The sequence below is a fragment of the Molothrus aeneus genome, chromosome 18 (assembly GCF_037042795.1).
Source record: "Molothrus aeneus isolate 106 chromosome 18, BPBGC_Maene_1.0, whole genome shotgun sequence".
NCBI lineage: Eukaryota > Metazoa > Chordata > Aves > Passeriformes > Icteridae > Molothrus > Molothrus aeneus.
The window spans coordinates 3,241,916-3,256,467 of NC_089663.1; the positions used below are offsets into that span (position 1 = coordinate 3,241,916).

The 14,552-nt window shown below is 43.8% G+C and overlaps 2 protein-coding genes across 7 annotated transcripts in view; one reads left to right on the forward strand and one right to left on the reverse strand.

Moving 5' to 3' along the window:
• The window catches only part of PISD (phosphatidylserine decarboxylase), a 24,409-nt gene extending 15,569 nt beyond the window's left edge, over positions 1 to 8,840 (forward strand). For 2 of the 4 annotated variants that reach the window (XM_066562434.1, XM_066562436.1), the window contains 6 exons: positions 1,420 to 1,585; positions 3,571 to 3,807; positions 3,931 to 4,069; positions 4,788 to 4,934; positions 5,649 to 5,809; positions 6,109 to 8,840. In XM_066562434.1, the coding sequence (XP_066418531.1) occupies positions 1,420 to 1,585; positions 3,571 to 3,807; positions 3,931 to 4,069; positions 4,788 to 4,934; positions 5,649 to 5,809; positions 6,109 to 6,333 (1,075 nt within the window). In that variant the 3' untranslated portion in view covers positions 6,334 to 8,840. Of the gene's footprint in view, positions 1 to 270; positions 1,586 to 3,570; positions 3,808 to 3,930; positions 4,070 to 4,787; positions 4,935 to 5,648; positions 5,810 to 6,108 lie in introns of those variants that run through there. The other 2 variants (XM_066562437.1, XM_066562435.1) reach the window with 2 other exon arrangements.
• SFI1 (SFI1 centrin binding protein) overlaps positions 4,465 to 14,552 on the reverse strand; it is a 26,499-nt gene continuing 16,411 nt past the window's right edge. Inside the window, exons 23-30 of one of the 3 annotated variants that reach the window (XM_066562432.1) lie at positions 13,657 to 13,790; positions 12,635 to 12,730; positions 12,202 to 12,454; positions 11,401 to 11,548; positions 10,506 to 10,629; positions 9,684 to 9,786; positions 9,039 to 9,171; positions 4,465 to 5,841 (exon numbers count right to left, since the gene is read on the reverse strand). In XM_066562432.1, coding sequence (XP_066418529.1) covers positions 9,064 to 9,171; positions 9,684 to 9,786; positions 10,506 to 10,629; positions 11,401 to 11,548; positions 12,202 to 12,454; positions 12,635 to 12,730; positions 13,657 to 13,790 — 966 coding nt within the window. In that variant the 3' untranslated portion in view covers positions 4,465 to 5,841; positions 9,039 to 9,063. Of the gene's footprint in view, positions 5,842 to 8,429; positions 9,172 to 9,683; positions 9,787 to 10,505; positions 10,630 to 11,400; positions 11,549 to 12,201; positions 12,455 to 12,634; positions 12,731 to 13,656; positions 13,791 to 14,552 lie in introns of those variants that run through there. The other 2 variants (XM_066562433.1, XM_066562431.1) reach the window with 2 other exon arrangements.

The following is a 14,552-nucleotide window of genomic DNA, read 5'->3' on the forward strand; positions in this document are numbered from 1 at the left end:
TTGACAAGGGGAACGGGGAAGCTTTCATTCCTTTCCCTTCTACTCTCTATCACTAGGAGAATGGAAAAATTAGTTGAGGGGCTGCTCTGAAACCAGGCCAAGGCAGTGAGAAGCCCGAGGGCTCCAATGCGATGCAGCTCTGCAGGGATTGGTCCAGGAGCGACTGCAGTGAAGGGGGGGAGAGCAGCAGGAGGGGGAGAACAGGACCCAACCCGGCTCCTGGCCCGCCAGCTCTGCTGGGTGGTGGGGATGGGAGGGAGAATGTGAAGTGTCCCTTCCTATTCCCATGTCAGTCCTACCTCCTGCTGAGAATCCTGCATTAACTCTGCTAAGACAGCACTTCTGCTCGGGGTTCTTTTTCCCTGTTGCATTAAAATGCACAGATCATTCTCTATTTATTAGTTCTTCAAGGGAAAGAAGTTGTGTTCACTGCAGAAAAAACATCTCTGAGCCAAAAGCACCATCGTGTATCCCAAAGTGGTGACAATTATACCTGTCTGCCTGATATTTTAATTCTGATCCAAGTTTTGAAAAGAACGAGTTGGCAAGAAAATTTCCTTTTAAATTCTCAGCTTCTTTCTGTCTTGGAAAGACATATGCAGTATTTTGTAGTTCCTCTTTCATGTCACAGGATCCCTTGAGAGAGTGAGCTGGAGCAGCCAGACTGTGCCGCTTCAGTTTGTGTGTGCACGTCACTGTGGCCTGCTTGCAGAACAGTCCTAGCCAGGAGTTCAGTCAGTCATTTCAATAGATTGCCCTCAGGTAGACAGATTGCCATTTGATAATGTGACCTTGGAAATGCCAGTGGTTTTTTCATGAGTAGAAGCCAAAGAATAAATAGGGACTTGAAGGGTTTTGCATCCAGACCTCCTGCAAGGTCTGAACTGAGGCCCCCAATGTCTGTCCTCTGCTAAGAAGCTGAGCAGCTTTTCCCTGTGAGAGTTAGGTCAACTTCTCGCCATGATATTTGTGTAAAATGAGGTCTCTCTGAGTCAGACAGCCATGTAACAAAAAAAAAATCAAGAGATGCAGCAGGTTATGAGGCAGGGGAGTTGATTATTGGGCTATGGAGACTAGACTGTTGTGCTGTAGCAGAAATATTGGCTTTGTCCACATGTTCCCTGTTTGGAACCAGGATACTCAGTGAAGGCTTTAAGACCTGGAAACTGGTCTTACCTTTAATTTTTGAGGGTGTCATTCATAAAATGTGACCTATGAGGGTGAACACCATTATTTGGACTTTTTAGATAAACTGTTCTATTTTGGGAAGGGGAAGAACCGATCAAAATAAAGGAGTAAAGACTTGTAGTATGAAAGATTAAGAAACGTTTAGCAGGAATAAGTGACCCAGCTGTCGGAAGCTGGTGGCTCTGCAGCTGAGATGCCTGACCCTCTGATGTTGTGTATGTGATCTTTCAGGTTGCAATTCCCCCAGCTGGCCCTGAGGCGAAGGTTGGGCCAGCTGAGCTGTATGTCTAGGCCTGCTCTGAAACTCCGTTCTTGGCCTCTGACTATTCTCTATTACCTTCTGCCTTTCGGTGCTCTTAAACCCTTGACCAGAGTGGGATGGAGGCCTATGAGCAGGGTAAGTGTGAGCAGCTCTCTCGTGTGCCACCTCTGGGAGCTGTGTCCTGGAGGAGCTGGCAGCAGCTGGGGGGAGAGCTGCTGCAAGCAGGGCAGCCTGCTGATCACTGCTGTGAAAGCAGAGCTGCAATTCATGCTTCTGTTTAGTTTTCGCTGTGGTTGTGTTGATTAATTGCCTCACAGACAAGTGACTTTTTCAGGAGCAGAGAATTACTTTGTCCTCTAACAGTCAGGGAAAGTCAACAGAAACTTCAGTATCACAGTATCAGGGCTAGGACAAGGAAGACCAAACCTTTTGGCAAGTTCCTTTTCCTGGTTCTGTTGAAATGGTCTCTTGTTTTCTGTTATTTTCGCACCAAGAGGGTTTGTTCCTCAAGTTCATTGAGCATTTGTAGTCCAGCATGTCCAAATGATACACAGATCTCTGCTCTGACACTGTTGAGAGCGGGGTATGGCATGGCTTGCATGTAGTAATTCTCCCCACAAATCATGCAATTTCAGAATCCAACAACCAAGTAAGTATTTTGATTGCAAACAGGAACAAAATTGCCATTCTTAAGCCTATTTCATTGAACATCTGTTCTGTTTGATCCCATCAGCTTGAAAACCAGGCTCCATTGAAGACAAGGGGCTGCTAGGAAATACTGCTTTTGACAATTGGTGTGATTTTATAGTTGTATGTACATTTTCGGTGTTGGTGGAAAACAGCAAAATTAATTTTTAGAAATTAATACAGTACAGGGCATGTCAAATAAAATGGCAACATTTTTTTCTTCAGTACTTCAGCTTATATAACCTAAAGCACTGTTTATTTAGAAGGTTTTATCTGAAGTAAGATTAGGTTGGTACTTCCTTTCTGAAATATCCCTGTATGTACACAGGATGGTGATTTGTAAGTGAAATCTTAATTTGCTGTATTTGGTATGATGGAGCCAGTGCATACTTCTGTTTGTGTTGATGGCTGTGTTTTGCAAGACTTCATCATGAAGGATATGATTGAGAACAAATGACTCTCACTAAGAAAAATCCCAAGGTTTAGCTGCAAGTTGAATGTAGCTGCTCAAAAACACCAGTCAGCAGATCACCACTTCCTTTGTAAAACTGGTTTCAGAGTGTTCAGTTCCCTTGGTCCATATTCCCCAGCTTCCCCCAGTTACATCATAGCCATGTGAGCTTCCTGGCTGACAGCAAGTACCACAAACCCCAGAGGAGCTGTCTGCTGGAATTATCAACAGAAAGATGTTGTCATCTCTCCACTTCCATCAACAGCAGATACCTCTTGCCAACTTTGCTTCATTTGTTTTCCTTGCTAAAACTTGGGTTTTGGTGCAAGTCCAAAGGTGTATTTCTACAGAAATAAAGGCACTTAATATTCTTGCAATTAGCAGCTCCCATTGTTGTGAGAGAAGGAGTAAGGCTGGTATAAGTTTATACCTGTGTAGCTGTATCCAGTGGGTACATTTCTTTGATGATACTTGTATACTCATTAGAGCATACAACACACAGGACTGGGTGTGTGGGAAGCACCCTCAGTAGCAGCTGCATCTGAGGAACATGTCATCCAACACTGAGAAGTTATTTTCCAGTCAATTTTCATTTAGTTATTCACAAAAATTTATACATTGGTAATGTTAAGCCTTTCTGATTAGCGTTCTACCAGAATATGTGCAATTGTCTCCTCTTTTTCTGTAAGCCTCACACTGGGCAGTTTGTAGTAACTTCAGTGTGGAGCTTCAGCCTGCAAAGGACTGGAAATTCTGGCCTCACTTTAAAGTTATATGAAGTTTTATCCTGTATGTTTCATCTCTTGTCTACTCTCGCCAGAATGGAGGGAATGACGATGAAGTGCAGTGTAAATTTTTTGCTGCCTTAAAGGCTACATGAATTCAAGGGAGGGGTTTGCAGGAACAGTCTGATCCTTCCTGTGTTAGAAGTAAGGGAGCCATCAGTGGGGAGAGCACTGACGTGCTGCCGCTCTCCCCTCAGGTTGCCCTGTACAAGTCGGTCCCGACGCGGCTGCTCTCGCGAGCCTGGGGCCGCCTGAACCAGGTGGAGCTGCCCACGTGGCTGCGGAAGCCGGTGTACAGCCTGTACATCTGGACCTTCGGGGTGAACATGAAGGAGGCAGCTGTGGAGGATCTGCACCACTACAGGAACCTCAGTGAGTTCTTCCGCAGGAAGCTGAAACCGCAGGCACGGCCGGTGTGCTGTGTGCACAGCGTGGTGAGTGGAAGGAAGGGAGGGCTTTGCCTGCACTGCCATTCCCTCAGTTCCCAGAGGAATGGCACTGCTTCATGAGGAATTAATGAACTGCTGACTGTTGCCTTTTTTTTCTCTTTGCTGTAGATTAGTCCCTCTGATGGAAAGATTCTGAATTTCGGACAGGTAAAAAATTGTGAAGTGGAGCAAGTGAAAGGGGTTACTTATTCTCTGGAATCTTTCTTGGGACCTCGCATCTCTACAGAGGAAACGCATTTTAGCCAGGGTGAGTTCTGTGTCAGTTCTGCATTTATTCTGCTGTACTCTTTCAGTGTTCTCAGAAATCATAAGAGAGATGAAAAAATGTAACATTTTCTCGCACTGTCAGGAACAAAAGCAAGTCTGATTTTTGGTTTGTTTTATTTGCGGGTAACCATGTCGCTGTTCTAGTTCTTCTCTTTCTCACCAGTGCCTTTATACAGTCATGCCTGGCTCATTCTGATTATCTGAACTGAGTTGCTTGGTTCCTACACTTGACTACAATATCTGTTGTATACCATGGCTGCAGCACTCCTGCAGTCACACTGAAATGGGCCCAAGCACTGGCTAGCAAAAACTGGATCCTAACAAGATCCGTGCTCAAGCACTACCCCTCTAATGACTTAGAGGACTCTTCACAAATTCTGTTCTTAAAGGATAGCTTTAATAAAAATTCTGTTGTACTGATTTCAGTTTCTGCTGTTTTGCTTAGGGAAGGGCAAACTCCAAAAGAAAATTTTTCATTGTGACTGAAACAATCCAGGATCTAATTTTCTTGTAAAGGGAAAGGAACATTTGGAAATATTGGATTTCTGCATGAAACCTATGTTTTTGTAGTCTCACAAATCCATGTGAGCTGCATTTAATCCTCTGCTACTGCACAGTCTAACACAGACTGCCTGGCTAAGGTAGATGACTTCAGGAGGAATATCTTTAACCCCTTCCTTTCCCTTCTTTTTCTGCAGCCCCAGCTGGTAACTCTTTTCAGAAACAACTGGTCACAAAGGAGGGGAATGAGCTCTACCACTGTGTAATTTACCTTGCACCAGGGGATTATCACTGCTTCCACTCGCCCACAGACTGGACAGTGTCACACCGCCGGCATTTCCCAGGTTGGTTTCTGTTCCTAGGGAACAGCTGCAGAGCAGCTCTGGAGGGAAGCACTGCTATGGGCCTCTGCAGAATGAGACACCCCAGTGCAGAAGTTGTACAGTAATATGATAGACAGTGGTAGAAAAATGATTTGTCTCAAAGAGTAATGGGTTTTGCAGCTGTATGGTTTACCAGAGCAAATCACCATAAAAATGGTGAAAACAGTAATATTGTATTCAAACTGTTTGAGTTCTTTGAAATACCCCTTGATTCAAGCTGAGCTGATTTGTTCCCAAATACTGTTTATCCAGTTTGTATCTGAAATATAGATAATTCTCCTCACACCAAACAGTAGCCTAAAGGATGATCTCTGCTTGTGCTTGGCAAAGAAAATGCAACTGAGCAGTTACACTACTGGAGCTGGGATCAGATGTTCTTGCAGATAAGAATATTTTACTTCTTAGTATCTAGCAAAACCCTTAAGTATTTGGGTTTGGTTTCAAACACCATGAGAGGGAGACTGACCCACCACGCACATCCTTCTGTGACCCCTTTGTTTTCAGCACAGACTTCTCTTTTATTTGCTCTGCCTGGCACTTGCCTCTCTTCCTACAAATAACTGACAGAGCTGTTTACTGGATCAGCTCCACTTACACTGAAAACAACATCTGAGTGGCATTACACTATCACTACAAACCAGACAACCTAACCTGAATATTTTCTCACTTCTTCAGGCTCTCTGATGTCTGTCAATCCTGGAGTTGCTCGCTGGATCAAGGAACTGTTCTGCCACAATGAACGGGTTGTCCTTACAGGTGACTGGAAACATGGCTTCTTCTCACTAACAGCTGTAGGAGCAACAAACGTGGGCTCCATCCGCATCTACTTTGACCAGGTGAGCATAGCAGGGTCATAGCAGGCACCTTTCTGGTAATGGTTGAGGTTGGTGCAGCATAACAAAATTTAAAAAAAAAGAAAAACCTTATTACCCTGAAATTAGGGTGTTTCACAGCACTGATATTCTAAGACTGATTTAAACAGTTTTGTCTCCAATATAGACAATTTAAAAAATATTCCTATTGCACCTTTGCACTGTGAGTTTGTGCATGGAAAATGCATGAGTGTGTACAGTTCACAGCTGTGGTGATGAATGAATACAGAGCACTGAAATCCTCCTCTTCTTTCTCTGGACAGGACCTGCACACGAACAGTCCAAGTTACTCTAAAGGTTCCTACAATGACTTCAGCTTCATCTCCAATAACAACAAGGAGGGAATCCCCATGAGGAAAGGGGAACATTTAGGGGAATTTAACTTAGGCTCTACGATCGTGCTAATCTTTGAGGCACCCAAGGACTTCAGATTCAACCTCAAAGCTGGACAGAAAATCCGCTTTGGAGAAGCACTGGGCTCTCTATAGGAACTGTCTCAGCAAGAAGATTTTCTATAAAAAGGGACTCTTTTCACACCACTGAGTGTTTCACTTATCAAGTTTGTATCACTCAGCAGGACCTGGGTGAGGAGGAAGAAAGATGTCACTGCTGCATTAAACTTGAAAGTATTTGGTCTACATTTACCTGCTGCTGAATGTAGAAACTGAATTGAATGATCATGGATGTATTGGGTACAGCTGCCTTTAAAGATGTTGCCCATGGTGGTTTCAGGCCCACCCTGTGCCTGTAGTCTTTCATGCTCTCCCCTGAATGTGCCACAGGATAATTATGTTCTTAGAGCCTCTAAGTCCCTGTTAAGCCTTCCTAGGCAGGTGCAGTAGGAAAGGCTGGAGGTAGAGATTACCTGTATTTAAAGGGACACTGACAGGCTGAGTCAAACCTTGTACCTTGCATCTACAGAATCTGTTTTTCAGACTTTGAGTAAAGAATATATTCTCATATTTATTTTATTCTAAGAAACTCCACCCACTAGATAAAAGCAGTTTCTGAATGCACAGATGGCCAAACAGTGAAATTTGCTGGTGTGGCTTCATGGCCCAAACAAAGTAAAATGTACAACAGTCAGTCAGTACAATGAGTGACACTCATCCCTCATCCTGAGTTCTGTACTGTTAAACAACTTCAGTTCTTTTGTCTGACATTGCTCCTTTAAAAATGGGTTTGCAGAGTATTTTAAACCTGTGTCTACATTCCAGACATCAGAACTTGTCATCTTGTGATCTGTGCCCTCTTCCAAATTCATGGTTTTATTTTGCTATTCCAGGCCTTAAAGTTTTTGTCTTTATGAAAGACAGTTAACTTCACCTCTTGGATTAAGGAGTTAGAAGACACAGGGCATATTTTTGCTGGGTGATGTGATGGCAACTGAAGTATGCTTTTCCTTTCTGCTATGTATCTCGTTACTTTGTCACTAAATTCTTGAAGAATTAGTTCCTCTGTTAAAGGACAGCTTCAGCTACTTCAGGACCAATTTTTATTGTACAGAGTGAAATGCCCTATGCACTGACTGTGTTCAAAATATTTATGGCTTTTTAAAGAAATCCCATGTTGCTTCCCAGGTGCCAATCTGGCCCTCCCTTGACTGGGCAACAACTTCATCTTATTCAAAATACAAAACAAAAAACCACACTGGCTCTGACTTGTACCCTCATACTTAATGCTAGGAATGTGCTGGGGGCTGAAATCTTTGTGCTGAAGCTTAACCCACTGTAAAATTTTAAAGCCTCTTTGTGACTTCACATCAAGAAGAGTTAAAATCTAACACCTTGGATCTACTGCATGTGGCACTGACAAAAACCACTGCCAAAATGAAGAGGAATTGAGTTTTAAAGCAATGTATAAATTGTTTTTTTTGAGAATAAACTGTTTCAAGTCCCAGCACTCAAACATGATTTTGCTATCCAGAGCTTGTTGGAGTGGACACGCTTATGAAACCTGCCTTTGTGCTTTCTGAAAGATTTCTCCTACTACTTCCTTGCTTGAGCTACTTTTCTGCTACTTCAAGGAGATGACAGGCTTTGATGAGCTCTGATCTCCTAAAGAAACCCTTCTTTGTATGCACTGCAGAAAATAGAATATGATTTTGTTGTACAAATGTCCAGTTTGCCAAGTCCTGTATGCTTAGCTTGTCATCGGGAAGGAAGGGATGATAAACTGCCTCTAAGTGATGTAGCCAGGCATGAGTCAGATGAGGGTGGCTGTTTGGGTGACAAGCAGGAGAAAATTCATTTGGCTCCAGGAGTCAGTGTTTCCTCACACAGGGAGGAGTTTGAAAGCTTGAAGTGGCTCTCAGCCACCTATCTTGTTAAAGTTCTTGGTATTAGCAAGTTTACTCCTGCAGCAGTATAGTACCAGATACAAGTCTTTTTAAACCTTTGAGAGTGAGAAAAGAGTAAGGCAAATATCAACTCCAAGAGGATAAAGTTAGGGTAAGCTTTTTGATTAAACTTCAGTGTCATGTTAACGAGAGAAAGCAAATTTGTTCCAGTGGATGAGAGAAAAAGACAACTGAATCTTTTCCTTCTTTTCCACTGGGGTCTATGACATCCAGACAGAACCAAAGGAAGTTTAAGCTTTAATTTCTTCCTACTCAGCAGCATCATCCATAGTATCTGAAGGTACATAATAGCCTAGTGATGGAGGATGGGTTGCTTGATGTTTGCTTTATTAGAAATCTCAGAAGGAAGAGAGGATTCAGCATGCAAGTGGCTGTTGGTATGATGGTTTTAATACTGTGCAGAGCGAGCTAATAAACCAACATTGCTTGTGATGCAGGGGCCAGCAATGCACCCCAGGAGTGAAAAAGTTCCTCGAGGGTACTGATAATGCTGTGAATTTCTCCTGCATGGAGAATCCATTTAATTCAACTGTATCAGTAGCACGGTATTTTTGTATGTCAAAGTGTATGACTTACTGACATGAACTCATTTAATTGCAAACATTTTGAAATAAAGAGTCTTATTTGTGTTGCTTATCTTTGTGGCATGACAGGTAACCTAAACTAGGTATTGCAAGTACAGCATGAGGTAGATGTAGCTCCAGCTACAGTAACAATTAAAAAAGCAAAATTCTTTTCACTTAATTTATCAAATATAAATTCCATACATAGAACTAAGTGAATGGATACATCTCTTCCATTGTCCCCTGCTATGAAAGGGGCAAAAAGTCCTACCCCTGAGCTGGGAAGTTGGTAGATCCTACAGATCCAGGGCAAGCTGGATGTCTCGCAGGCGGGCAAGCAAGGCCTGCACGTGCTGCCTCTCAGCCAGCTGTGCTTTGGTGAGAGTGCTGATCCTCACCTGCAACTGCAAGGAACACAAGTGCATCAGCATCAACACAAGTTTGTACAGTCAGACAATATTTAGTCTTTCTGACAGCAAGAGCTGCTCCAGCAGCTTTTGTATTATCTCACTTGAGGGCCAGTACGTGGCAGATGGTGTCACTGAGGAACAGCTCAGAGGCACCAGTACCCACACCTGGCTCTGTGAGCCTGGGGCCTGAAAGCAGGGCAGGTCCAGTCTGCACACAGGGAATTGTCTTGAGAAATTGCAGAAAAAATGTTGAGATTGAGTCTATGAAAGCTTGATCCATAGTTTGGAAATAGCCTCAGAAAGGTCTGCTGGAGCAGGAGTTACATTTCTGAACAAACAGGAAGAGGCATCTACACAGACTCTTCTGCTCCTCAGCCTACTTCTGACTACAAATTTCCCTTGGCAATTTACCAACAGCTTACTACACAATTCCTTACAGCTACCATCAGCCTTTAGGCACAGTGATAATCACTTCAGTAGCTTCAGTTGAAATGCTGTGTACACACCTGACCCAATTCTTCCTGAACTCCTTGCACACCATCTTGGGCTCCTGGTTGCTTGCTCATTTCCAGCCACTGCTGCAGAATCTCTGCCTGCTGCTGACAGCACCTGATAAAATGGATTAGAAGGATTCTTATCCAAATTAAGAGCTCAACAGTCTAAGCCAACTTAGACTTGCAATTGATACATGCAATTATACCCATATTTTTGTCTCAAACCAGCCAATGGTTAAAATCTTTTTTAAAAGGTAAAAAAATCTCAAAACCCAAAACAAAACAAAAAAACCCAAACCCCCAAAAGATGCTGGAAAGCAGAGGAATCTGAAAACTGTCATCTCCACCTCCTGCTTCTAGCCCTTGACTTCTTCTTTTCCTGACAGTTAAATCCCCCCCAGCCCCATTTCTTTTGAGCATTTCTGTTTTCTTGTTCTAGTAGAGCACTTATCAAATACCAGCTATATTTAATTTTTTTAATTGAAAGCTGGAAAAGCTCACTCCTCTTGATGAAATAACTAAAAGCTACATTTCAACTGCTCTGCCCTATTCATTTGTACTATCTCCTGATTACACCCAGTGATACCTCTGGCATGCTTCTGCAAGAGCTGCCAAAGGTGTAATTAAACCACTTGGCTGACTACAGAAGTAGTTATGGACAAACTCTCCTTCACCTGGAGTGAACTTTAAAGGAGAAAATAAAAATCTCTGGATCTTTTCTCTGTTTCATTCACAGCTCTACTGTGAACAGACTGATTATTTCTAGTGTAGATACACAGGAAAAAATGCAACAGAGTGGACAACATGAAGAAAGGCTGGCTAAAGGGGCATTACTTGAGTTCCTGCTTCCTGCTGTAGTAGTACTGCATCTGCTGCTGGATATGCCAGAGTTCAACTTCCACCTTTCTCTCCAACATCGTTTCTTCTCTGGATCTGTGCTCCCTCTCCTCCCCTTCAGCTGAATGGAAGATACAAGGCACAAGCAATGGAGGTAGAACAGACATCCACTCTTTCTTCTTGTCAAAAAACCAGAAAATATTTTAATGACAGGAAAAAAGGAACCCTCCCAAGTGCTTTTCATGTGTTTGGTTACCCTGTGACATGTACCTGTTCACCCCAAAGGATCAGGTACAGTGAGAGGGAAGGAGTTCTGACAACAGAACAAGCTCTTGAAGACTCAGTCTGAACACATAAAAGATACAAAATGCTCTGGTGGATGGTTCAGTACTACACATACTGCTTTGGCCTGTTCAGGATTTAGTCTTTCACATTTAGTCTAGAAGTAACTAAGTGCAGTAGTCCTGCAGAACAAATGTCATGCTCTGGTGTCATTTCAAACACCACAATGGGAGGTGTTTAGACACATCTGTCCCCTTTACAGCCATGCTGCAAGTACAGGGAAATCTCAGAGAGCTCGACTGGATGAACTTCCCTCCTGAAGCAAGTTCTGCTGTACATGTGAACACCCCAGCACCTGAGCACATTCCTGCTGAAAGAATGTTCAAGCAGCTCCCATCTTCAATGCCTAGAGCAGGGCTTTAGCCCCAGACTCAGCAGAATCCACCCACTGCAGTTACCTTCCCAGAAAGGAGTACTGGTACCCTTTACCTCCTGATGCTGGCACACAAGGGTGCCCTGTCTCCCATACGTTCTGTGGCAGTGACTTGCAGTCTAATATAGATCAGAGAGGAGGATGAGCAACTGCTACAGTTTGGATCTGAGGCTGTACCTGCAGTCTGGTGACTCCCTTTTCCCACCAAGCCTTCAGATGACAGCAAATGTGGCTGCAAATTTGGGGGCAACTTCTTCTCCACAGAATTCTGTTGAGAGTCTTGAGAATGGGCTCCTTTGTGACCATTGGCAGGCTGACCTCCTCTCTGGAAGATCAGAATGATATTGGGGTTTTCCTCAAAGGGTTTTCTTAAGCAAACCCTACAAGTGGGATGTGCCTGACCTTCTTAGTCCTACTCCCACTCAGACAAGTCCTGTAGGTGCTGAGCCCCTCTCATAAAATCCCACAGAAGGAGCAGAGCTTAAAAGATTGGCTCTTTGATTTCTAGCATGGAGATATTTCAGCAGGATTAAAACTCCCCATTTGGTGTGGAACAAGGAGTTCAAAAAGCAAGCACCTACTTGCAGGTTAAGTGAATTTCAATTTTTTCAAACTCTTAGACACACCTACTGCTCCTAAGCTGAGTTTCTCTTAAATCCCTGCAATCTGGGCAGCAAACTGTGACTGCTCTGAACTCCAAAGAAGCAGCACCCTACATCACTTGCTAGGAAAACAACCAGGAAAAAGGCATGAAATACAGAATCCCACATGTGGATTGCTTCAAACTAGGGGCAAACAGTTCTTGGGCATTCAGAGGCAGTTCACTTGGTCAGCTTTAAAGATGACAGCTAGAACAAGTGAAAACCAGCTCAACCAGGGCAGCTCAGAAGAACCACAAGAAAACACAGCAGTGAGCAATGGGCCTGCTGGCAGCAGCCCAGTACACACACACTAACTGTTCCTCCAGCATACACTCACCTCTTCTGAGCCAGCTCTCATGTGGGACATGAAAGATGCAGGAGACCACAGCTCTGGCCCCTGCCCAGCTCGGTGCATGTCCTGTGTCCATGTGGGGAGAGAAGCACAAGTGAGAGAGGGATGGGGATGAGCAGCATTGTCCATCTGAGACAGACATTTACAGGTACTTTCTTCCGTGTGAGGTGTCAGCATTAAGTTCCCAGTCTGTGCAGGACATTTATTCCCAGATGTTTGCTGAAAGGGCACCTCTGACCTGGACAGGAAGAAAGATAAGGTCACTATGCACTGCAACCTGCTGCTCTTGTCCTTTGAGCTCAGTGCAAAAAAGGGGAGACTCCTGTCACTCCCTTGCATACAGCTCTCCAATTAGCTGCTCTGCTATGCCCCCTGTTAGTCACTCTCTTTTCTTTACTTCTAAAATTAGATTTTCTACCTAGTAAAAGGCGGTCCCAGCAGTTCCTTGCTTTCTAGAGATTCCAGAGGGAAGTCAGGCTTCCATGGTGGTAACCTGGCTCGTTGAATGGCATTTCTGAAAAGAAAAACAGAACAAAGAATGCCCCAGGCTTATGATTATTGTAAACTGGCATCAGCTGGCATTGCAGCTAAAGAAACAGTCCTGCTTCATCATTCATCCCTGCTCTGCAACATTCTCCTTGCATGCAATCCTGATTCTTAAAGATTAAATGTCAACCTGTATTAATGTGAGAATCTAGTTCACCATGTGAATGGTGGGGCCAACACAAAGAATGGTGGAAGTGACACAACTGAACAGGGCAGAAACTCCTCTTTTGGCAGCATATACTTGCTTAAAGCAATGTGAAGTTACCATCTTATTTCCCTGCAGGGTTCCTATCCTGCTGCACTGAGAAGATTCATAGACAATTCTTCTTTGCAACTGCCCCATGATCAATAGAATTTTTTAAGGAATAGTTTGCCCAGGGAAAAGAAAGAGGCAAGAATGAACTTCAGCTTCTGTACACCAGGATCTTGATATTTATAATTTCATCAGATGACTTCAGTGCAAAAAACAAGAGCTCCAGTGACACTGGGCCACTCGGGCAAGATAAGCTCTCCTGATGGCTCAAGTCCCATCAAAGGTATCTTTCAGTGTTTCTCTGTATAACTGTTCCTGTGACAAATGGCCAATGCTCCACAAATTCAGTGCTGCCTTGAGAAACACGAAGTGGAAGCTGAGCTGAGCTGGTTCTACATGTCACTGGCAAGTACAGTCATAAATACCCCCCTGTGTGTGGGTTGATGTTTGCATTACACAGCAGCTCTTGGATAACTCTGGACCACCAGCCACAGGATGCAGTCAGAGCTAAGGAAAACGCAGGGAACCAAAGTCATCAATGAGAAAACTTGGAAACACAAACATGAGACAGATGGATTATATATATGCAAAGTTATTTGTATGCCAGAGAAACAGTGGAGGGACTGGAAATTTACACTCACAGGCCACGGAGCACTGAGCCCTCCTCAGCAGGGTGAAGTGGTAGATGCCTGCATTTTGAAGGCCATGGCTCTTCCTCTGATGAATGCCCTCTTGTCTCTGGACTAACATCAGGCCTTTTAAATGTCACTTGCTTCTTCAGGGGTGGCAGAAAAGAAAAAGGCTTATTTAATTTCTGGGAGAGAGCCTCTGTTTCCACAGCATGGCACAACAATACACTGACTGGTGAAGACTGCAGGCTGCCTGCCAACACAAAGAATAGCAGAGCATCTGATGGCTGAGAGCAGGAAGCACCATGGAGAAGGAACCAAGATTTCTGATGCCCTCCAAGCCATACCAGCTCTTGAAACTAAATCAAGAGCTCCACTGTGGTAACATTTGGGTGAGCAGAATTAACTGGGTACTTCTGCACCAAGGCAAGCTGCACATTAGCAAATGGAACAACTGGTATCCTGAAAACCTGGAAGAGAGCTGGGAATGCTGCCCAGAGGCAGGAAGAGAGCAGTCAATACAGGCATCCTTTTCACACACAGGGCTGGGTTGATACTCAAAGGCAGAAGTGACACAAGCCCACATATGAAGGTATAAGCAGTGCTAATGCTAAAACAAGAAGAGATGTAGTCTCTAATGCTTCACTCAAGCACAGAATTTAGAGACCTGACCCACATGCAAAGGTTTCAATCAGGAGTATTGTCTGTGGCAGAAAATGGCCCGTTTTAAAATAGTTTCATTAAGAAATGTTCCTAGTAAGTCAGAAGTCCTCTAATCTCAGCTGAATGAAATGCTTTGAACCAGAGATAGAAGTGTATGTAGGATCTAAAACAATAGCTGGGATGTGGAGCTCCAAGATACAGACATGCACAGACACACACACACAGAGCAGAGCAGCCCAGTTCTG